Raw genomic sequence first — 25,562 nt, 5'->3', positions numbered from 1 at the left:
CAGTGGTTTTCATGAGTGACCAGGAAAATTTTGGTTCTTGCCAGAAACGTCGGAAAATTGAGTTTGACCGGAGAAGATGACCGGAAAACTCATGTTTGGCCGGACACAACGCCGGAAACCGGCAAAACCTACTATTATCGGTCATACTGGTATAATGTATACGTTTCAACAAGTTCAATGGTTAATAAATCACGAAAAATAATTTAGTGACCAAATGTGACCAAAAGCTAAAATAGGTTACCCTCTCAAGTCATTATCCCTACAAACAAATCCTAAAAGGGTATTATAAATCAAGTTAATTCATACATTTGATCGACATGAATTAGTAGAAACAGGTATTAACAAGAGATCCCATCTGTTCTAACCATATCTAGCTGCTTTTAAAAAGTTATCAAATGGGCTAGCAGGAGGTAGCCTCAGTCCATTCATTCCTCTACAAAGTGGCTCATCTTCACCCAAAATCTACATTAACAAAAATGAAAGTAAGATGATATAATAATAACAAACAAACAAACGAAAATATGTTTCTATTTCTTGTATTTAGCCATAAAAAGAATCACCTTCATAGCATTTGAAGTGTGAGTAGGCATGGGTGAAGGTTTTGTTGCATCAGTGTTTGCATGAGAGAGCCAAGTGGAGAGCTTTTTCCTTGAATCTGTGCCTAAGGCTTCACACTGCCCAGCCATGGTGCTGAATGGTAGGGGAGAGGTTGACACAGATGCTCCAGCCACTTGTCCAGCTGCTTCTAATGCCTATGATATCATCCAAATATATCAAAAAAAAAAAAAAAATCTTTAAATCTTTCTACTACAAATATTGCAATGTGAATATTAGGATTTATTAAATTACTGATTCAAGAAGCTGTCGGATGCTAATGACATGAGACATGGAGCTTGGTGTAGGAGATTTGGATATGAAGCGAGAGAGATCTGAAACAGATGATTCACTGCTTGCGTCGTCTTCAACTAACGAATTTGTGGGAAAATCCTGCTAAAAAAAAAAAAGTTTAATCGTTAGCAGATATATAAAAATATGGCATGAGAATATGTAACATAGAAGAAGAAGATACCGTGTCAAAAGAAAGGGATTCTTTTGAATGTGCGACTCTATGAGAGTGATCTAAATGAAGCATTGATTCTTGACCAAATATGGCATCATCCGGCATGAAAGTTTCCAACAACTGAATACGTACTTCTTCTGCTTCCATCTTTTATTTATTTTTATTATATTAAAAAAACAAAAAACCATGGACACAAAATCAATCCTTGATTAGTCAAAAAAAAAAAAAGAACAATGAGTTCTTCTGCTTCCATCTTTTGTCCACCTTTTTGGGTGGGATTGGACAAGTTTTCTAGGATATTTTCAATGATGAGGATGAGAAGGGCATTTATGTCTTTTGCACCATTTTTGGGTGGGACAAAAAATAGTGAATTTTGTCACGTTGACATCATTTCCAATCTGTTCTGTCAAGTATTGGAGAACAAACAGGGCCTCAAAAAGCTTTGTAGGTCTGTTTTCTATAATGAAATTGAGGAGGGCAGTTATGTCTTTTCCACCTTTTTGGGTGGGACAAAATTTTGTATCTTTTTTTCCCATTGACATCAGTTCTAGTCTCAGGTCCAACGCATGCTAAACACATAAGCCCATAAAAAGCTTACTAGGGCTATCTTCAATGATGAGAATGAGAAGGGTATTTATGTCTTTTCATGGGATCTTAGAAACTATACCTCAGTTATGCTGGATAATTTATGGACTAAAATATCGACAATCATCTCATTAGATTTAAACATCTTGTTTTGCAAATCAGCAAGAAGAGCAGCAGCCAGTTGATTATCATGGTCTGAACAATAGTTTTTTATATCTGCCTGAGGCTTTATATAAACTTGAAAATCATCACTGATACCCAAGTAGTTATCAACCTAAAATGAAAGCAATTTAATTATCCACCAAACTTAAAATCAAAAGGTTTGAAACTTAGAAACAAGATTATCATATAAATAGTCGAGCCATTTTTTATTAATTTTTTCTCGTTTTATTTATTACCAATAAAAAAAGTCTTTAAAGTGTAAACTTACATCAGATTTAAGCATTGGCTTGAGTACATCAGCAACATCAGGAATTTGATACATCTTGGCTGCAAACATCAGCATTGCTGTTGATAATGTAACAAGTGATCTTTGGTGAGCTGGACACAACATTCCTGACCAATATCAAAAAAGAAATTAATTTCCATAATATTTTTTAAACTCTCCAAATCTAAAACTCCCAAAAAATCTCCACTTTTTCACATACCATTACCATGATCAAATGATATCTTCCAAAGTGACAAGGGAAGTTGGAAGATCCTAACCACAAGATTGTCATTGGGATTCTGCAATAAAATATAAAAAGAGATATTTAAATTTTAAGGTGTATATGTTGATAAGATTTATATTTATATTGTCTCACCTTAAGTCGCAAAGAAATAAGTGTTAAGCAGAAAGAATAAGCTAAAGCTTCGATATTTTCAAGAGTGTTATCAGGAAGATTGGCTTGAATCCAAAAAGCAGACAATAATTGAGTTATTTGATCCTCACTAAACTTCATAACAGATGATTCCTGTCAAAAAAAAAATTTAAGGGATCCATGAAGATTAGGGCAAATTTGTAAAAGGAAGATTGAATCATTGAAACTTACTGCATCAGACAATGTGATTTCTCCAGCAGTGATGGAAGATAATTTCTGAAAGTTTGGGGATTTCTTGTGGGCCCACCCAGGATGCTTTCTTTCAGCCTCAGTGTTGTTGTTATCCCCATCTTGAATACAAACAATTTCTTTTCCATTTTTTTCTCCACGAAGCTTATCGAGTAAAGATGTAACAGAGGCAAACACAGATGCAGTATCAGAACTCCATCTTCTTGTTTGATTAGAAGTAGAAGCATCAGTATCACGCCTCAAATGTTTAGAATTTGGAATGAGAAGAACAGAAAAGATTTGGTGTCCACTCAATCGTATTTCAACATCTGGATGCAGCATTAGTTTCAAAAGTTGAAGAAGAAGATCCTCAGGGAACACCTGGTATAATATAATACAAGAGAGATTTTAGAAAACTAAACTTCAATTTTGAAAAAAAAAAAAAGTTTGATGATTATGCTCACCTGTTGTGAATTTGAGGAAACAGATGCTATAACAATCATGTGAGCAAGAATGATCATTGATCCAGTAGTTGCCCTAGCAACAATACTACTAGGTGCTAGTTTCTCAAGTGTTGTTGACATTACATCGAACAGTTGGCGTGCATCAAGAATCTAGAAAGAGCATAACACAAGTTTAAGTCAGATTTCTACAGAGAGAGTTTAATCCTTTTGGAAAATAGTCAATACTCATACATAGTTACATACCCCTTTGCCAATTTCGAATAAACAATCTTCTATGGATGATTGAAGTAACGCATTCAAGTTAAACTCGTGTTCACCAACAGATTCAACAGTTGCTTGAAGACTTTTCCTCAAATGTCTGCAGAGATCAGTGACATATCCAATATCTTTGAGTGCAACTTCAGACCTAACTTGGCGAGCCAAAGCAGAAGCAGTCTGGATAACGTATGATTTCAATTCTGGATCATGTGAAATGTTTTTGTGATCCAAATGGTGAACAATTGAAGCCAATATCAACTGCTTGTTTTCTGAAACAAACACAAACAAATTGCTAAACAATCATGTTGCGATGTTTTGCATTAACCCCTTCAAAAAAAAACGTATAAGCACCTGGGCTCTCTACAAAGTAGGCCATATCAGATAAAACAATCAACCCTAACCCACGTGGAGGGACCCAGTGTCTGTTAGTATCAAAATATACAAACATTGGATCCAATATTCTACGCATTGTTGTACTTTCTTTAGCAAGTTCCACCATCCTTTGAATGCAAATTTGAGCCCATACTTTAGGTGTCTCCGCCTCTTCTCTATAACCACATTCAAAGAAACAAAAATCGATTCACACATGTTATTTAGCTTTCTAGGGCTTTTGTCGATGATGAGGATGAGGGCATTAACGTCTTTTGCGGACATTCATTATCTTAGAAAGGGAGAGAAAATGACCTAGGTAAAAGGGAAGGATCTTTCTTTTCAGGGCGTGGTTTGAGAGAAGTGTAGCTAGAATCAGTGTCGACAGGAATCCCCCTTCCTTCACATCTAACCACTTCATTCACCCAATTATGATGTGCTTCCTCTCCATCATCATCTTGTTCATTGTTTGTATTTGGCTCATAGTTACCTAAAGCCGCATGTACAATCTGCAATTTGGATTTAGGGTAAATCAGTAAATGTCATCCTTATGAATAAACCAGTCGACATATATGATCATCTATGTGCTAGAACCACCAAACAAAATGATAATTAAATAAAAAGAAGTGGTAGAAATAGACGAACCTCATCAAAATCACTAAATATATGTGAAAACTCTGTCATAAACCAAATCTGCATGAAAAAAAGTAAATAAAATATCATCAAAACCAGAAGAAAACAAACGTACTACTTTGAGAAAATAATTGTAAAACATATATTAAGTTTGAATATAACTTACCATGGCTGAAAGGCATTGCAAGCTTGCTGCTCTCAATCCCTTTTTTTCATCTTCTTCCTCAGGTTTACAGGCTAACATACAAACTTTTTGAACTAAATGTTCAAGATTATATGTGTAAGTTCCATCCACCTATTGGAAACCATGTCTAGAGTAAGAGAACATAGAGAAGTAACAAAACATATGAAAATAGAAACATTCTATAGAATTCAACTTTAAGTCGAATTTGTCATGTGTCTTTCTGCAATGTGTGATAGAAAATATGAAATGAATATTGAATATTCACCTGACTATATATAAATCGAGTTAGGGTTTGGCATCCAGTTATCTGAACTGAATCCCGTTTAGAATCATCCAAAAGTTCAATAGAAACATTCAGCAGGTTGACAGCAAAATATGCCCTGAAAAGTTGGCAAAAGATAATATAACATCACAAACAAGGGCAAATTTGTAAAAAGTTGGGGTTCTTTTTGTATTAAGTTAAGAAGGGGTATGACACAAAGTTAATTCACAAAAACAAAAAGAAACAGCTTACATTTGTTCTTTGCACATGCAAATCAACTTACTATACACCTCTGTTATAACATTAACCAGATGAATATGATCTAATCGCAACTCCTTGTAGCATCTTTCTTCAAGATATTTAGCAATCTAAATGAAACAAAAAGTCTTTAATGGTAATTTCATGTCATTAACTTATTAATTAAGCTTATGCAAAAAGAATGTGGTCACTAACTTTGGGGATACGAAAAGGGTTTTTGGCAGCATATTCACACAATTTTGCAATTTTCCTCTCGTTTGGAGAGCCATCCTGCACAAAAGTAGAGTTTCATTCATAGAACTAGGATTTATGTCTTTTAAGCATCAAATTTTTCCAAATGTAAACACGTATGTGCATACTAACAGGTGATTTGGGGAAGATTTCTGCAAGTAGTTTCTTGTATCTCTTCACAGGTTGCCTAGAACGTGATCTGAGAGCAGGACAGCAGACGCACATGTTTACACATGCTGGGAATAACTTTCGTGAAATCACGCCCATTCTCCTACAGAAATTGATCAGAAGCAGGTTAAAATTATAGCAATTAACTTCTTTATAACCCTAATTTAAGAAATACCCACAAAATCAACGAATCCGCCACTCAAAATTCACCAACATCAACAATGTATAACAACACCACGGATGAAATTTTAACTTGCAAACTCTATTCATATCAGAACGCTAAGTACAACGCAAAAAAAATGCAACAATCGAACAAAAAAGCAAAATCAGAAGAATGCACCTACAATACTGAAGTATAAACAACCCAGAAGCACAAACTTCACAAACCCGGAGAACAGGAGACTAATATGGAACAACAACAAGAAAAATCAACACTTTTTCGAGAAAACCCACAACAGTAACTAGTGCAGAATAAGGAAAAAGGTGTGAAATTCTACCTTCACCCGGAAGAAAAGCAGATTCGGATGTAACAAAACCTCCAAGTTCGGGGATTTTAGAAAAATGTTCGAGGGAAGAACAACCTAAAGTGTTCGTTTGAATGAAAGGGATGATTAAGACTTGTGTTTGTGGAAGAGTACGGAGGTCACGTGGGTTACAGTGAGAAAGTGAGAAGAGAGAAGGGGGGGAAGCTTTTGTCAGACTCCTGGGAGACTGAAAACACCCAACGGAGACTTTTTTGCTTTCTTACTTTCCAGTCTTTTTGAATTTCAACTTTTTACCTTTCCTTTTTGATTTTGAACATAAAATTTCAAATTTTACGCTATCCGATAACTCTTTCATTTTGGATATTCAGCATAGTATTGGATAATTTTGATAAGCATTATCCAAATTAAATAATTTGGTTTGAAATTATTTTAAATTTTGGATATTAGAAAATAATCAAATATTGATATTTTCGGGATTCGGTAATTTGTGGGATTCGGGATTTTGGATGTCCTAAGTTTATTGTATGTAATCAAAAATATTAGATATTTAAGGTAATCATCTTTTTGTATGTATACATATTAGGTAATATTGTTCTTTTTTTATTATTTGTCCAACAAATTTGTTTTATATGTTCACAAATAATCATTATTACTGGTAAACGTAGGTTTTAGTTGATATGTATCTACATGGCATATATATTGAAATATGTATCACCTACATGGCATTGTACGTATTTGTCGTCGTTTACAATATAAGAAGGGATGTGTTTTGATGACTGCTCGTTAAATCAAATCCTAGATCGATCGATGGTTTCTTCTTCCTCGTCTTTTTCTTCTAAACGACAAGACGGATTTCAAGCTGATCGTCCATGTGATTGCGACTTACCATATCGTGTGAAGATTTCAAGGACCCCGGACAAGCCTGGAAGAAAATTTAGAGTTTGTCAAAACTCACTGCTAAAGCAATTTTTTGAATTTCTGTTAACTTCTTCTTCATCCTTCAATTTATCCTTTTTTAAATATTTCTTGAATTATGGAAAAAGTCCAAGCTGTAAATTTTGGCAATGGTTGGATGAATTATGAAGGGAGGACGGATGGAAGAAGACATTACAGTATGAAATCAAAAGAAGACTCCAATCTTAGGTTGAAACTTTGTACCTTGGAGAATGAAATTAGTATATGCAGGATGAAGATCGAACAAGAGAAGAACACCAATTTGGTTAATATATAAGAACTGGACAAACTCAACTAAAAGTTGTTTACTCACAAAGTTGCATTGATTGTGTTGTTTTTCTTGTATGTAAAAATGTTGTTTTGAATTATGTAGTTCATAATATATTATGACTAAATGATGTATCATTTATGATGTTTTGAATGAAACTTTGATTGTTTGGAAAAATTGGTTACTTGGTGTTTTCAATGTATAATGAAACTTTGATTAATTGGAAAAAATGGTTACTTGATTACAATGAATATAATGAAACATTGGAACCGAATTGAAAAAAAAAACATTGTAATGGAATTGTGATTACAATTGGTATTACAAAAGATGACAAGATATTTTAAACATTGCAAATGGTATTAAAATAGATGGTAAAAGATTACATGGAACATTGATTACAAAAAATGTGTTAAAAGTTAAATATAACACTGTTAAACATCCATTAGTGCCAAAAGTTAAACATAACACAGTTAAACATGCATTACTGCCAAAAGATTCCAAAAGTTAAACATATCTAGACAAAATATAAGATTCCCAGTCAAAGATGTCAAAACATTAACAATGGTCCAAGATGCCAAAAGCTATTCCAACACATATGGATTGTCATTACTGCTCCCATGTTTCCCCTCCCACGTCTTTCTTATGTTATTTTTTGTAATTCTGTCTAAAGGTTTCCTTGTCATTTGTCCCACTATAACTTGAAATGATGGTACTTCTTTCATAATCTCTTCCACTTGATCTTGAACTGCAGTTTGTCCTTGAACTTCATGTTGTACTTGAATACCATCTTTGACTTGAACTTCAACCAATTCCTCTGCTTGGTCTTCTTGCATAATCTCTTCCACTTGATATGAATTGCAGCTTGTCCTTGAACTTTGCCTTAAACTTCATCTTGTACTTAAATATCATATGCTACTTGATCTTGCACTATATCTTCATGCACTACATTTTCTCCTACATTTTGTTACACCTCAACTTGTACTTGAATATCATCTTCTACCAATTCCTCTTTAACTTGATCTTGCACTATATTTTCTCCTTGAATATCATATTCAAATTCAACTACAAAAGACTACACTTCACTATCAGGTTCCGTTTCAACATCACTGTCACTTTCCAAATCAATTTCAAGTTCCAATGCAACCTTTAGTTTACCTGTTATGCAGGACTTGAAAAGTTAAGTTATGCCACAAATGTTATGTTATCATGTTCAAAGGGTAAGGGACCACACATACCATGTTTCTTGGGTTTATTTTTCTCTAAACTTGTATTTGATGGTTAATGTGATTTTTAATGCATTAGTTTTTTATTTATTATTTCAAGTCTATCACATCTAAACCACACCTTACAGGCAGTGAAGTCGATTGAGTATAGTATAGTTTTGATAAGCAAGGGTGTTGAACTCAATAGGAACGGTAGTGAATTAACATTATAATTTTTTATTATATGTTATACTATATTAAAGAAAGCATAAAAGGGGGGGGGGGGTATTAATAAAACTCAATTAAATCAACAACTAAACTAGCTAGATAAACTGAATGGAAACAAATCACTTCGGGTACTTTGCTTCAGAATGAACTTCATCTTAAAATATTGGTTAACTACGAAGTGTAATGGATATTTATTCAGTATTCATCGATTCCTAATATGACTTAGCAGACTACAATTCTAATGAATCTAAAGACTCTTAATTTCATCATCGTGCCATTAATTATCCATAAATTCATTATTGAGTTCGTATTAAGCATTATTTGATATGTATTAATCCTAATGATCATAGGAATTAAATCATGCATAGAATGATCATCGACTCATGTACACACATTATAGTTCAAACTATATTAACCTAACCATAGGTTATGATCAAACTTTAGTCATAATTATCAATGATCATGGGAACTATGATTCAAATTAACACAGTCAAAATGGTCATCTAAACTTTATTAATTCGGCTATAGGCAATAAAGAAGAGATTTTTAACACATATGGATCTTTCAATCAAACTTGACAAAATAAATTAAATAAGAACAAATGATCCAAATAGAAATTTAATAAAAATCTCAAGATTCGTCTAATCTAACACAAATAAATAGTGTTTTGCAGCCTTAACTCAGAAATGAAAACACATATAGAAACAACTAGAATGTTAATCATGGTCAAAACAGCAAACCGAATGATTCTTGTCATGAATCAGCTCTCGAATCCTTCAGATTTTCGCTCCAAATCAGCTTAACAATCCTCCGGTCGCCTTCTAACCCCTTAAAACGACACTTTTGATGGTTGTTTTCGTAGGGAACGAATTAGGTTGGAAGATATATCATTAGGGTTAATTTTCGACTTAATTTATAGGTTTCAGCGACGCCGCGACGTGGGAACTGGGAATCTGTCACACCCCCGGCTGAGGCGGTAAAACATACCGGGTTGTAGGGGTGAGCAAAAACCGAACCACAAACCGAAAAAACCGCATAAACCGAAACCGAAATCAAAATTGACGGTGCGGTTTTTAGTTTTGCAAAAACCGAAAATGTTTGGTGCAGTGCGGTTTCTAGTCTTGCAAAAACCGCAAAAAACCGAACTGCACCGAATATATATATATATATATATATATATATATATATATATATATATATATATATATATATATATATATTAAGTATTGATATTTGTAAGAATGAAGAACTCATGACAATTAAATTTTTTATAAATATAAATATATATCTTATCAGTGGATGATTATATATTTTTAAACATATATATAGTATATTTACAAGAACAAATAATGTTTATTATATTTTTTAACATATGAATATGAAGAGTATTAGTGATGATAGTATCATTTTTATGAATACATTAATTGATATTATCTCATTTACCTGCGAAACAAATATTATATTTAATTCACATTCAAGCATTAGAAGCATGTTGGATGAGTGGTTATGTCATTTGAGTTCAAACCAATAGGTGGTGGTATCGATTCATCTCTATATAAAGTTTCTTAAGAAATGATTAACAGTCCTCATCCGAGTCAAAGTAACTCGTTGAGTTACCTGAGTTTTAGTAAAAAGGCAAAACAAAACCAAATAAAAAAAACCGACAAAAAACCGCAAAAAAACCCGAACCGCAAAAAACCGCATAAAAAACCGAACCGCATACAAACCGAACGGTGCGATTTCTAAACTTCAAAAAAACCGAAGTTGCGGTTTTCGGTTCGGTTTTAGCCAAAAACTGCACCGAACCGCACCATGCTCACCCCTACCGGGTTGTGCAACTAAGTTCATGGATCACAGATAAACTGAATATATAGCACAAGTACAACAATAAACAAAACAACATTTGTATTCCATCTTTAAGTTTGAATATTGGGTTCTTAAAATGAAACATCCAAAAAATACGGTCCAAAAATTTCATTTTTAATTTATAAATAATACCATAGCAACCCAAATCATCTCATAAAAACTTTAATCACGAAGCTTAGTGAGTCTCCACAAACTACCACATACCATACATATATCACATAATCACATAACAACATAACTTGGGCCTAGCCCACTACATAGGGGCCCGTCCGACATCGAACCGAAATCCGGCATCGGGGCCCGCCCGGCATTGGACCGAAATTCGGCATTGAGCAAAGCTCAATATACATAAGCATATCAACAAATACATATAAACATAAACACCTAACATACATATAAACATTCCTCGGGCTTGCCCCGACATCGGACCGAAGTCCGGAAACATTTAAACAGACACATGCAAGAATCACGAAGACATCAAGCATACAAACATTCATCGGGCTTGCCCCGGCATCTGTAACGCCTGATTTCTGGTACACATTTATTTATAAAATTATTCATTTTATAGAGCTACTCGACGAGTTGGGAGCCCCAGACTCGTCGAGTAGAATCGAGTCTTGGACGCGGGTTTTCAGCTATCTACTCAACGATTCGAGAGCCCTCGACTCGGCGAGTAGGTCTGCCAGAGTGAAACCCTAATTTCGGGGTTTTGCATCCTATTTAAGCATCTTAATCCTCACCTTTTGGCCTCATTTTCAGCCTCCAAGTCCTAAACCCTAATCCACGGAACCCTAGAGCATTGTGTGAGTGTGTGAGCCATTCTTGAGTGATTTTGTGTGTTCTTGAAGCTAGAAGAAGAAGAAGGAGCTAGAAGGTTCAAGGAGAAGGTTATAGATCAAGGGATTTCCTTCCATCCTCATCACTTTCTGGTAATCAAGTCTCTAACTTGATCATTCATTCATTAGATCTACTTACTTCCATTTTATGAGGGTTTTTGGTTCAAGAACCTTCGTCTTTGGGATTTGGACGTCCCAAGTGACTTACATTTCAGATCTAGGATCTATAAGGGGTTCCATGGCATAAAGGTGCAAACTTTATGACCATGGAAGCCCAATGTAAGCTTAAAAACATTATTATGGCCTTTTTAGCCCTAAAAGGCCATGCATGGAAGGAAAGCTGGGAACTTTACGTGTCCAACTGATGTCCAAGGCCTAGATATATTCTAGTGTGCTTTGGTTTAGAGTATTATGGCTTGTAGACCAAGATTTATGTTCTAGAGAGTTAGGGTTTGAGTTAAACCCATTAAGAAGGACTAATAGCGGGTAAAGTTGGAAACTTTACCCTTAAAAGTGTATTCCCAGTGTGTGGATGGAGTATTGAGTTTGGATCTGAAGGGTAGGAGCTTAATCCATTGAGATGGCTAAATCAGACAGAGGAACTCGGCGAGTCCATAGAGGGACTCGACGAATTGAGTTGGTTTGTCCCGTTTTAGCTTAAGGTAGAACTCGATGAGTCGGTGAAGGGACTCGACGAGTTGATTCGGTAGATCGCGACTATGAGTAGCCTGGGAACTCGACGAGTCGGGGGTGACTCAACGAGTTAGATCGCGATTTCAGGTCCTAGGACTTGACGAGTTGATGGAACAACTTGACGATTTGGGTCAACCAGAAGGTTGACTTTGACCAAAGCGTTGACTTTGACCAGGGGTAAAATGGTCATTTTACCCTAAGGAGAATTATCAGGTTTTGACTAAGTGTTATTGTGATAGTAATAGTCAGTGAGTCATGGGAGCAGCCGTCAGAGATTCCTCACTCGAGATTTCAGCAGTCAGCTTTATGAGGTGAGTTTCCTTCAGTAGGAACGGGTCTAAGGCACCAAGGTCGGCGCGTATATGTGATATGTTAGTAGCCGAGTGTGGGCAGGGCCCGAATCTCGTAGTATTATTGAGTATAGTTATGTGATTGTTGATAGGAATAAATATACTTGTTGTATGTGTGATACCTGTATGCATGTTAGACAACGGAGTGTGGGCGGGACCCGAATCTCCTAGACAGCAGAGTGTGGGCAGGGCCCGAATCTCCTAGACAACGGAGTGTGGGCGGGGCCCGAATCTTCTAGACAATAGATTGTGGGAGGGGCCCGAATCTCCTAGACAGTGGAGTGTAGGCGAGACCCGAATCTCCATGAGAGTGGGCGGGGCCCGTATCTCATAGTTGCATTTATGTGTATGGTATGAGGTAGTTTGGAGAGACTCAATAAGCTTCGTGCTTACAGTTTTCAGTTTTGGTTTCAGGTACTTCCGGTAGCAAGGGGAAGATCTCGGGATGATTGCAGTGCACACACCATTGATTCAGCCTGGGATGTTTAAATTCTGATATTTGACACATGATTTTGGATACAATATTTTATTATGATGATTTGAGATACATTACTTATGTTCTTTTTATGATATGACAAATGGTATTTATGGTTTTTATAAATAATTAAAACGAAATTTTTGGACCGTATTTTTGGGATGTTTTAACACATTTGCCTTCCCACGATCATCTGAAGTACCTGAAACCATAAACCAAAGCTGTAAGCCAAAGCTTAGTGAGTTTCCCCAAAGTACCAACACACACATACATATAACAACATATATATTGGGTCCACAACTTAAAAAGATTGGATTACCCCTGAGCCCACAATATGAGTCTTGTATGCCTATCGGGCCCTCGGATCATATTTGGATTGCTCCCGAGCCCACAACATAAGTTTGGCTTCCCCTTGGGGCCCACAACTTATGTCTGGATTGCTCCCGAGCCAACAACATAAATCTGGCTTGCCCTCGAGGCCCCATAGCTTATGTCTGGATTGCTCCCGATTTTGTTGGCTACCGCACAAAGCAGTACAACCTCAATCCAACACAAAATGTCGACATATTAAATAAATAAACATAAACACTAAACCAACAAATGCAAATAATCACATAGATCTACTAATCAACCACAAACTAGCATAATATTGTCCTAACCAGGATAAACAATCCAGTGGCTTACAAGCTACAACTACCTACCGAGCTTAGCAACGTACACCCCGTGTTTCACGTCTCGAATCTGAAAAAGTGCTTATCCAAATCTTTTCATTCCTCTAGAAGAGATCGAGATCAACGAGAATCTCCTGTTCGTCGAAGAACCAGTCGAGACTTTGGATAGGGAAGTGAAGCATACGAAGCAAAGCCGCATTCCGATTGTGAAAGTTCGATGGAACGCCAAGCGTGGACCGGAATTCACATGGGAACGCGAAGACCAAATGAAGCAGAAGTACCCTCACTTATTCTCTCCTTCATAATCCTGGTTTTCAAAAGAATTTCGGGACGAAATTCCCTCTATCGGGGGGATGATGTCACAACTGGTATTTTTGCCAGGAAATTCTGTGATATGTAAACATCATCTATGATAATACTTGTAACTCTAACTTGATATCATACACTATGTTCATTCTATGACCACAAACTTAGTCAATATTTACTATTGAAATTCAAACTCTACGCAAAACATTTCAGAAAGTCGATTGGGGAGTTGAATACCCTAGAGATTCAAGTTCAAGTTCATTATGGGCTATAATTTCCTTATTGGGCCTAATGGACCAATAAGCATTCAATTCAACTATATTGGGCTTAGAAACCCTATTTGGATTCTAAATGAAGCCAACTCATAAATCTATAACATTTTGGATCATTTGGGCCTAGAATGATTCATTCTAACCCTGATGGGCCTTAATGGGCCATAAACTCCCTTTCTTTCATTCAAATGGGTCGTGAACCATCTAATGAGCCCAATGGGTCGAAAAATAATATTGGGCCTATAAAATTCGATAAAAGCCAAGAATTTGGGGCCAACACCATTTTCTTCATCCCTCTAGGCCCATTCTCTGCCCAATGAGTAAAAAAATAAATAAAAAGAAATTAGGAGTATTAATGAGAATTAGACACATCTTTATTGCATGGTGGATCTCCATGCACATCACCTCACACATACACACACTCTCTCTCTCTCTCTCTCTCTCTCTCTCTCTCTCTCTCTCTCTCTTCTCCCTTCTTCTTCTCGGCCGAAACACCTCACACCACATTCATTCTCTCAAAAATCTTTCAAGAAAACTCTCTCAAACACTCAAGATCATCCTCCTCCCTTGCATCCAATTTTTCGAGATTTCTAAGTGTCTCAAGAAGATCTTCACCAAAGATCATCAATCTTAGGTAAGTCATCACACATCCAAGCTAAGTAACTTCATTATTATGCTAGATCACTCCTTCTAAACATTGTTTGCGATCATACTCTTAGAAAACCCCATAAGTTCAAGATCTACTCAAGGAAAGCTTGCTAGGGCCGAAACCTCCATCTTTTTCTTCACCAAACCGAGAACAAACAAGCAAGGTGAGTTCATACCCCCTTGTTTTCGGTTTTTACTTGTTTTTGGGGGAGAATACAAGTGTTCATGTGTAGATCTATGTATTATTGCGTGTTGTGTGTGATTTTCTTGGTTTATGTTGTGTTTGTATGATAAACTCGATGGATCCATGAAACTTCAACAAAAATAGGTGAGATTCATAAACAAAAACACTCTAGACACTAGGGATGAGAGTGGGTCCAAACCCGGACCCGGAAAACCCGGGAACCGGTTAACGAGATTTTTTAGGACCGGAAACCGGACCGGTATATAGGAACCGGTTCCGGTTCGGTTCCGGGTAAGTTACCGGGTAAAGTGGGTCTAGAACCGGAAAACCCGGAAATATCAAAGTGGGTCGAATGGAACCGGGTAAAATGGGTCTAAAACCAAAAAACCCGGGGAACCGGGTAAAGTGGGTCGAATGCATGTTTTAAAATTTCACAAAATACAAAAATAAAGCTTAGAAAAAAAATCGCAGCTTTGATATCCCAACTTTGGGAGACTATAAATCAATGAATATGAAACCAAAAATGACAAAATTATAGTCTAAAATCATGTACAAACTCTATACTACACTTTGGAAAAAACCGCATGCTATTCCTACTTCAAACGAATTAAATATGCATGTTTTAAATCTATCACGAAATACAAAGAAAGCTGAAAAACATAAAATTTTCAGCTTTGATATCCCAACTTTGAGAGACTATAAGTGAATGAATAAACAATCAAAAATAACAAAATTATAGTCTAAAATCATGTAAAAACTATAAACTACACTTTGGAAAAAACCTCATGCCAATCCGACTTCAAACGAATGAGATATGCATGTTTTAAAACTATCACAAAATATAAAAAAAGCTGAAAAACATAAAATTTCCAGCTTTGATATCCCAACTTTGAGAGACTACAATTCAATGAATATAAACCCAAAAATGACAAAATTATAGTCTAAAATCATGTACAAACTATAAACTATACTATGGAAAAAACCTCATGCCAATCTGACTTTAAACGAATGAGATATGCATGTTTTAAAACTATCACAAAATACAAAAAAAGCTGAAAAACATAAAATTTCCAGCTTTGATATCCCGACTTTGAGAGACTATAAGTCAATGAATATAAACCCAAAAATGACAAAATTATAGTCTAAAATCATGTAAAAACTATAAACTATACTATGGAAAAAACCTCATGCCAATCCGACTTCAACCGAATGAGATATGCATGTTTTAAACTTTCCATAGAAACCGGTTCCGGCCCCTAAAACCGGTTCCGGTTCCTAACACGGTTCCGGTTCTTAAACCCGGTTTACCCGGACCCGAAGGACCCGAAACCCGGATTACCCGGAACCCGGATAGAGCCATTCTTTAAACCCGGGACCCGGACCGGTTTTACATATTCCGGTTCTTCCGGTTCCGGTTCCGGTCCGATTCCGGTTCCGATCCGATTCCGGTTCCGGTCCGGTTTTCCGGTTCTAAATCTCATCCCTACTAGACACCATACTACAAAGTTAAAAGTGTTATATATATGCCTAAGTTGTGAAAAACAAAACAAAACCTTGTATAAGGATCATTTTTGGCAAATAAACAAAAGTTTGGGACAAGGGTGACACCTACGGTTTTATAGGGACCAAAAGGGTCATATTAGCTTAAAAATGAGTTTTTAGAACAATCATATTTTCCTAAGGGCCAAAAGTGTAAAATTTGGCATTTTGGGCCTTAATGTGGGCCTCACGGCTTTTGGGACCAAATTGCAAAAATATCAATTTTTGGGGATTAAAATCTCATTTAATCAAAACTTGAGCCAAAAAATGAGAATAAACGAGATTAGGTGCTGAAAATGACACTATCTCAAGATTTGGACCAAAAATGTTAATTTTATAAAAATTGGGTCGAAAATGTTATTTTATTCAAATAAGGGCTGAAATTGTAATTTTATGCAAAAATGGGCTAAAAACATCATTACATGTATTTTTGGGCCAACCCCGTCATTTACTAAACATTTGGGGCGAAAATATAAGTTTTTATAAATTTATGGACTAAAATGTTATTTTTAATTTAAAATAGACCAAAATGACATTTTATGTAAAATAAACCTTTAAATGTGCAAATTAGCTCTTGAGGGACCTAAAGTGAAATTTCTAATAAATACGGGTTCTAATTATAGAATTTTTGACATATCAAACTAAAAATATCGTTCTAACAAAACATTGGACTTTTTATAATGCTAAAGATAGATAATTCGACTAAACGAAATATACTATAACAAATAAACGAAATACAATAATGGTGCGATAATTGGGCCTAGTATTTGCTATACATGTTTATTGGGCCTTCGTGATCCATTTACATGTTTATTGGGCCCAATGTATTCATCACATGTCTATTGGGCCTCAGTGACCCAATTACATGCTAAATAGGCCTAATTTAGCTTTTACATGTTATTGGGCCTTAGTGGCCCATTTACATGCTAATTTAGCCTGGAAATAACTTACACGTCTAATGGGCCATAGTTGTCTTTTCTTCATGTTTGTTGGGCCTTATCTTTTCATTTCATGCATCATCTAGTGTTCGAACTTCTAAATACATATAACATTATACAAATTCATGTGGAGACAAATGGGATCTAGTGAGACGTGTCGGTTGACATCACTGAGTGTATGGCCGTAACTTGTAGTTATAATCAGAGTCTCCTGGAGGGAGAGCGAGAGTTTGTGTATAGATCTATACGGGGGTGACTCCCCCACACCTGAGCTGTTCGCTACAGTTAGACTAGGCCAGTCTAGGGTGACAAAACCTTGATCGAAAATCCGGCGTTTGGAAAAATGCCAAGACAAGCAAATCAGTCACTATCATGTATGGTTATAACGACTCATATAGAGATCCATTCCCATCACGACATTACGAAAACTTAAAAACTTGTAACTCATATTGATACAAAACATTTCGACAGTGCAAAGACCGTGACATTTTTACAAATAAAAAAATATCGGATTTTCTGGGGAAATACTATTATTCAAATACCACTTACTTACAACAGAAAGAATACAAAGAAATTTGAACTGCATTTCTATATGTTACTACTATGAAATTCACACATGCATTTATACTCGGTTTTCACATCATTTTTCAGACTTTTTTTTTTACAGAAAATATCGGATTTTCTGTGTTTTACAAACAATACAAAGACTTTCATTCAAACATGCTTATGAACTCATCAACATTATATATGTTGACCGTTTTCAAAATAACTTGTATTCTCCGATAATCGTTAAGCAGAAGGACTTTCAAGTGTGTATGGATTTATTTTATGTAATGTCACTCATCGTACTATTAATACTTTGGATTTATGTAATCTATGACAATGCACTTGATGTGAACAATACCAGTTGTAATATGTAATGTTTGGTGATGAATGTGTTATGTTTCATGTATATTCATTATGATGATATTTCAATTGATAGTCACACGAGCCCTCGGACGTTTCCGCCGTCTGGTTCGGGGGTGTGACACCTAATCAACAGATAGAGACCAAGGCTTAACTATAGCTCAAAATATCTAAAATACCCTTAAGTCAAACTTGGTCAACCCTAGTCAAAGTCAAAGTCAACGATCAAAGGTCCAAAAGTCAACAAGTCTTCACAGCGGATTACACCCGACGTAATACTAGAGTACGCCCGACGTACTCTGATGCTGACCAGAAAGTGGGGCGCTGACCGCATATGCGCAACGTACCTACAGGTACGCCTAACGTACGCTGCCTAGTCCCAAAACCCCATTAAGAGCTTATTCCATTAAGCCTTTCCGTCCAAAACTCAGATCCAAGGCCAAAATGATGTCCTAAGTCATAAAGTTTCCAACTTTATGACTTTGCATGGCTATAAAGTGCTTAATGTCCAAAACCCTATGTTCTTAACCTAATAAGACCATCTAACACATGCATGGGTTAGATACAACACTCAAGATCATATCTTTATGCACAACAGCACTATGAAATGTCTAAAAGGACGACTCAAATGACTTAGAGTAACCCATACTCAAAATGCCATGCTAATGGGACCAAAATGTTCACAACTTCAAGGCTAACAAGATCTTAAACAAACCATCATCAAGTTTAGATCTTTTTACCTTAAAATGATGCCAAATGGTGATGAGATTCTGGATCTAAGGTGCTTCACACTTCCAAGGTGGACCTCTCTTCTTCTCATTACTTCTTAATCACCAAAAGTACCCACAAAAGCTCAAGAACACTCTCAAGGTGGATTAGGGTTCTAAATGTATGAAATAGCAAGTGGAGGCTGAAGAGGAAATGAGAAATGAGGAGTTAATGATGATTATATATGGACCAAACCCTACAAATTAGGGTTTGAGGATTCTTCACGTATGCCCTGTGTATGAGGTGTACGTCCAACATACTAAGGCCCGCGTATGTACGCCCAGCGTACACAACGTACGCCTAACGTACTCAGCCTTGCCTGGATTTACGAAAATGCCACTATGGGCCAAATTTGCAAACAAAACTCGTTCCAAGGGTCAAAAATGCAATATTTCTTCATATTAGGGTTAAATTTAGAATACCTCATCGCCAAGATGTTACAAAATCCTTGAGATAAATCAGAATATTTTAGAACCCTTCAGAAAGAACGGTAAGGATGATTTTATCCTAAGGATTAGGATAAGACATGTTTTTGAAAAGGATAAAGATTATCCTTAGAAATCTGACCGACTTAAGGATTTGGAGCCTATAAATAGGATGTTTGAGATCAAATCCAAGGGGTTCCTAAGACTCTAATTTATTTTTCCCCTCTATGTTTCTTATCTATCAGTCGAAATTCATATCCCCTCTCTTGGGATATAGAAAATTTGATTTAAACCTCACTAGGGTTTTCCTTGTTTGCTTATTGGAGTCTTGGTTCAGACTATATTAGAGAGATTCTACTTTGAGTCCTTCATCAATTGCAAAAGTTGTTAATCACAATGTCTCAATCAAGAGATCAAGAGGTATGTAATCTATCATTCTTTTAGTTTGATTTTAAAGTACGTTGCTAAAACTAGTAAACCTAGATCTTGTGGTGCACGTACACTTATGTAAATTATTAATTATTTTCGTTGCCCAGTCAATGTGTATTTGATGCTTAGAAAACCCAACAATTATTGTCGTCGACATGCCGATATGAAGCCTATTACCGACGACAAACACCGTACCCCGATGGATTTTTTGCCGTCTGACACTATGCCAATGCCAACCTTCTGCCGTTAAAAAAATTGACCGTTGAGAGGCTTGTAGCCGGTTTTTTTTATTTTTTTTATTTTTATGTAGAAGTATTTAAGATTTTTTTTACTAAATAACCACTATATATACACACTTTTACCATTTAATCTACACAAAATACAAACCTTTTACTCTCAAAATGTCTTCCAATAACCATCTCCTAACCCTTCCAACCCAAATGCACTTTTCAGTTACGTTCTGTCATCCCTACCACCTTATCGACCACAATTCGATCCATCAATTTACTCTCAAAACCAAATGTTTGTAGGTGATGTTCTAGCTACTATTCACAATTCTAAATGTCACCATAACAAGTGTTTCCACCAAACGCCAACCTATTTCCACAACAATTCAAATTCCAATCCCAACCACCACGTACAACACCCCCAACAAAAAAAATCAAATCCAAATCCAATTCCAATCCCAACCACCTACAACACCCTCAACTGAAACCCCTTTCGATTCCGAACCCGCACAAGAAGCTTAACCAAAAAGAAAAAGGGAGTGCTGAAAGTAGAAGATGAAATAAAAAAAGAGACATAATTAACGTATGCATGAATCGACATATCAGAAGATAATGTCACCGAGAAGAACCAATCACATGATTAATTTTGGATACGTGTTACAAAACGGTTTTATAAGAGTATGGGTCGGAGCCAAGATTATCCGACACATGGCAAATGTATTTGACAAATTGAACCAAACTTCTCAATTCAATATTCATTATCATGCATTTCTTTTTAGTAATTTTATTAGTATATATTATTATTAACTTAATAATAAATTATTATATATAATTAATAATATATTAAATTCGGTGCGGTTCAATTATTTACGGTGGTTGGAAAATTAGAAACCGCACTGCATCGAAATTTGTAGTTTTGAAAAATTAAAAGCCGCACATTGATTTCCGTCTCATTTTCGGTTTATGTAGTTTTTTTTTATTGTTTTTAGATACAGTTTAGTTTTTACTATCATTCAAAGGATGGTTTGATGTGTCATCTTTTTTGGTCTATTATTAAAAACTAAATTGAAATACTCGATTTATATTTCTAGTGTCATAACGATCGATTGTGTTTGTTTTTTGTACCGATTTTTTTTTTATTTTTTTTTTTTATTTTTTTTCCAAAAAGCCTAACAATGTCACATTCAACGTTTTTCTTCATGGTTTTTCACATATTCAGATGGGCTAACTCTTAAGCCCTTACTCCTTAGCGATTTTTGTCTCACCCTAAGCCCCAAAAAAGCCTTCACAGTTCACAGTTTCACAGTTCGCAATTGCACAAAACCTCTTCTCACTTCTACTGCTGAGCGCTTTCCTCCCTCTTCGGCCTCTATCGTCGACGTTAATTGTCTGATTCGTTGATTCCTCCATCTCCGGCCTGACACCGATTCCATCATCTGTAAGAACGCTTAACCTAATTTTGTGTTTTGTTAAGTTTCTTATTTTCAATTGTATGAGAGTTTTGTCAAGTTACAATGAGATTAGCATTATTTGTGATTTTGAGCTTATTCAGTTTTTTCAATTTTAAATCCTTCGTTTTCCAGGTGTTCAGCCGTTTCCCTATGTCGACGACGACAACGAGTGTACGAGACGAGTAGTTCTTTGTCCTCCTCCACTCCTTTTCCATCGTTCATTTCCAGCAGCTATATCATGTATGTGTAACGCTTTTCTATGTTTCTGTTTGTAACTTTGTATTTGAGCTAAATTAGAACTGTTTACATTGCATTAGCATCTTGTATATAGACACAATAGAAGACATTACCAGATACACATACATTTAAATCCTCAAGCTGGTTTGGTTATTGTAATGTAGAAATCAATAGAAAAAGAAAGAGAAGGACTTGTGAAAATAACACAACGTAAGGACTGCATATGCCCTAGAAATCCACCCTTCAGTGTTTTTGGTTTGAAACCGAACCAAACTGAATTCAAATTAGGTTTTTCAGTTTGGTGTAGAATTTTTACCCAACAGAGTAAATCCGGATTTCATTTTTTGAATTTTGTGGCTGTTTAATGGAAAACCTAGTTATATCTTCTCAATTGATGAAAAGTTAGTTATCAATGTTTTCTATACAAGTTAAGAGTCCACATCAATTTAAAATTCGGAAGATAACTTGTTTAACATCCAAACTTGAAGTTTGCCTCTTCTTTGTAAAATGCAAAGATTGCATATTATGTTGCTTTAGGGATTTTAAGAAACAGTTTTGATAAATTTATTCTAGGGCTATTTATGATTTTGGCATAACCCAAAACCTCACCAAGAAAACCATTTTTCTTTTTCTTTTTTGTAAGTAGCAATACTTTTAACATTTGGTACAAATCTACTTGAAGTATGTTCATGCAAATGCCAATATATGACCCTATATATATATATATATATATATATATATATATATATATATATATGTTTCAATCTATCTGACATCTTTATTTTTTTTTTCTGTCCATCAATTGGTCTTAAATTATAAAAGGGAAAAAAAGAAAGTTTAGAAGCAATATCTTATCTCTATTTTTGCATTGAATTTGGTGTATAACTACTAAAGTACATGATTTATTTATGAAAATGTCTATTTATATGTGTTTTATGATATACCTTCTCAGAAAATTATTAAATTTTGGACTTGCACCCAAGACACCAAATGTTGGTTCCTCGCCAAATGCTCACTAGAGCCCTACATATCCGCCGCATCAGACAATCCTCCACATCAGCAGCATCAGCTTTAATTCAAGATTATGACGAAACCCCACTGACATATCTTGAAGGTTTTCCTAAACCAGACCCTAAACATGCTGAGACCATTCACGCGTTGCCACGTGGACTCTCTGGGAAAAACATATCAGCCAAAGAACGCAAAGCTGGACGTGTCCCAAGTATTGTGTTTGAGCAAGAAGATGGACAACATGGAGGCAACAAAAGGCTGATTTCTGTTCAGAATAATCAAATCAAGAAACTTGTAAATCATCTTGGAACTTCTTATTTTCTTTCACGCCTCTTTGATCTTGAGGTGAGGGCTGATGTTGAAAGTGATGATGTTATTGAGAAAGTTCGTGTCTTGCCTCGATTGGTATGAGAAAGTTCTTATTTTTCTTGGATTAAGACTATTTAGTAATGAAATGAAGATATGAATTTGTTTGTGGTTTATCTGGATTTCAGCTTCATCTTCATGCTGCTACAGATGCTGTGCTGAATGTGACATTTGTAAGAGCACCATCTCATGCTTTATTGAAGGTTGATGTTCCACTTGTGTTTATTGGAGATGATGTGTCCCCTGGGTTGAAAAAAGGTATGCACAATTTCAATATTTAAAAAAATATATATATATATATATATATATATATATATATATATATATATATATATATATATATATATAACAATAGCTTCTTTTTGTACTAAAATCATATGCAACAATGACATGAATTTGTTACAACTTTAACTTTTCACTTAGTTTGAAATTTGAAAGTAAGCTACAACAGATCCCTAGGCCATCTTGTTTTATGACCCAACTGGTTAATCATTTCAAATTACCATTTTGCCCTTGTCTCCTGATATCCCCACCATATTCCAAGATTTTCTCACCCTTTTGATCTGTCTCTGCACCAATAAATCATCATGGGTATGATAATAATAATAATAATAATAATAATAATGGGTGTGTTTTGAAAATGACAATATGTGTAGGGTCTTATCTAAACATCATTAAAAGAACAGCAAAGTTCATATGTCCAGCGGATATAATCCCTCCATTTATTGAAGTGGATTTAAGCGAATTAGACGCGGGTCAGAAATTGGTGATGGGGGATCTCAAAGTTCATCCTGCTCTCAAGCTTGCTCGCTCTAAAGACGAACCCATTTGCAAGATTGCTGGTGCAAGGGCTTCTTTAGAACAAAAGAAGTCCAAATAATCACTACCATTTATTTTCTCAAGGTTTGCTTATTATTTCCATTCATTTCTAAAAACTAATTAATATGTATTTTTATACTAAGATCATATTTTCTTTCTTTTTATTCAGGAAAGACGGTATGGATTTTGGTTCGAAATTTTCCTTCAGTCCCAATAAAGTTAAAATGGTGTTTTGTTGGCTTGTTTTTTACTGCATGGAATTTTGTCACCCTATTTAAGTAGTGTTTTCAGGGATAGGTATTTTGTTGGATTAAAGTTTTAATATAAAATTAAGATAACTAGTGAAAGATTGATTTCAAGATTATTTAGGGTCTATTATTGTTTGTGATCAATGTTTGATACGTGAGACGTGACTAGATTTGACTGGATAAACTTTTTATGGATACTTTTGATGACAATCACAATATATATTAGTGATGTTAAAAAACCCGAAACCAAATAATCGACCAAAACCAAATGAGCTTTGGGTTATTTGGTTTGGTCAACAAAATAAAGATAGCTTTATATGGTTTGATTTTGGTTAATTTTTTCAATATTTTAGGCTAACCAAATAACTCAAATGAAAAAATCGATATGTAGATTTATAATTAATTTTTGTATTCATGGAATATGATGTTAAAATATGATATACGATATGAAAATGGGTATTCAATTTATTTTGCAAGTTGACTAATGTAAAAACGCTACATAAGTTGTAAACGTAGGTGTCAAGTTTTATTTTGCAAGCTTGCTAGTGTTAGATATATGTTTTTAATACCAAACTAACTATTGTTATGCCCGTTGACCGATGTAAAAACGACTATCGTACACTTGTACTTTACTTATACACATGATAGTAATGTATTTACATATCCTTAAATAAACTAGCATTCTAGTTACACTTATACCAATAAGAGAAATTTAATTCATAGCAACATGTATACATTTTTTTCACCTAATGCCTTTGTACTTACCATTTCTTACCAATAATAACAAGCTACTTATATTTCTTTACTTATAAGATCAATATGTAACAAATATGGTACATTATCTACATTGGTAATGTAACTTAAGTAAGTTTCTCTTATGGGTAGATATTATAAGTGTGATGATATCATGGGTAAATAACTAAAGTATGTTGCTATTATATATATATATATATATATATATATATATATATATATATATATATATATATATATAAAATCTAAACATCTATAGGAATTCAAAACTCAATTTTTAGCAAAATACACCATGTATTGTAGGATGTTATTCGGGTCAGAATCGGACCGAACCGACCCGAACCCGAATAAAGCTAATTGGTGGAACCGAAACCCGGATTGATTAACCTAATACGGGTTCGATTCGGTTCGGGGTATTAATCGGTCCGGGTCGGTTATTACCCGAATAACCCGAATAACATTCACGATATGATTAATGACCTAATAGAACTGAAAATAACCAAATAA

The 25,562-nt window shown here is 35.2% G+C and overlaps 2 protein-coding genes across 5 annotated transcripts; one reads left to right on the top strand and one right to left on the bottom strand.

Moving 5' to 3' along the window:
• Positions 1–217: 217 nt before the first annotated feature.
• On the bottom strand, positions 218–6,227 carry LOC145123988 (protein SEMI-ROLLED LEAF 2). 4 transcript variants are annotated; one of them, XM_079059198.1, is made up of 20 exons: positions 5,998–6,227; positions 5,465–5,603; positions 5,297–5,371; positions 5,096–5,211; positions 4,847–4,961; positions 4,564–4,692; positions 4,410–4,457; positions 4,080–4,273; positions 3,747–3,943; positions 3,381–3,664; positions 3,138–3,287; positions 2,677–3,054; positions 2,449–2,598; positions 2,293–2,371; positions 2,076–2,200; positions 1,728–1,919; positions 1,070–1,207; positions 850–990; positions 561–752; positions 218–462 (listed from the first exon to the last, which is right to left on the bottom strand). In XM_079059198.1, exons 2-20 carry the CDS (start codon positions 5,597–5,599, stop codon positions 361–363), a joined length of 2,940 nt encoding a protein of 979 aa, XP_078915324.1. In that variant the 5' UTR covers positions 5,600–5,603; positions 5,998–6,227; the 3' UTR covers positions 218–360. The 4 variants fall into 4 exon arrangements, with proteins under 4 accessions (XP_078915324.1, XP_078915327.1, XP_078915326.1 ...); XM_079059201.1 differs by having other exon boundaries at positions 2,299–2,371; XM_079059200.1 differs by having other exon boundaries at positions 850–987; positions 5,998–6,226.
• A 15,165-nt stretch (positions 6,228–21,392) lies between these two features.
• On the top strand, positions 21,393–24,418 carry LOC145126322 (Ribosomal protein L25/Gln-tRNA synthetase, anti-codon-binding domain-containing protein). Its single transcript, XM_079061712.1, has 6 exons — positions 21,393–21,608; positions 21,754–21,861; positions 22,811–23,274; positions 23,364–23,493; positions 23,892–24,138; positions 24,224–24,418. Exons 3-5 carry the CDS (start codon positions 22,849–22,851, stop codon positions 24,113–24,115), a joined length of 780 nt encoding a protein of 259 aa, XP_078917838.1. The 5' UTR covers positions 21,393–21,608; positions 21,754–21,861; positions 22,811–22,848; the 3' UTR covers positions 24,116–24,138; positions 24,224–24,418.
• The last annotated feature ends 1,144 nt before the right edge of the window (positions 24,419–25,562 follow it).

The sequence above is a fragment of the Lactuca virosa genome, chromosome 7, assembly GCF_052849685.1.
Source record: "Lactuca virosa cultivar CGN04683 chromosome 7, Lactuca_virosa_CGN04683_v6, whole genome shotgun sequence".
NCBI classification, from domain to species: domain Eukaryota; kingdom Viridiplantae; phylum Streptophyta; class Magnoliopsida; order Asterales; family Asteraceae; genus Lactuca; species Lactuca virosa.
Note: the sequence above shows the minus strand (reverse complement) of the source record. Positions and strands in the feature narration are given on the sequence as shown.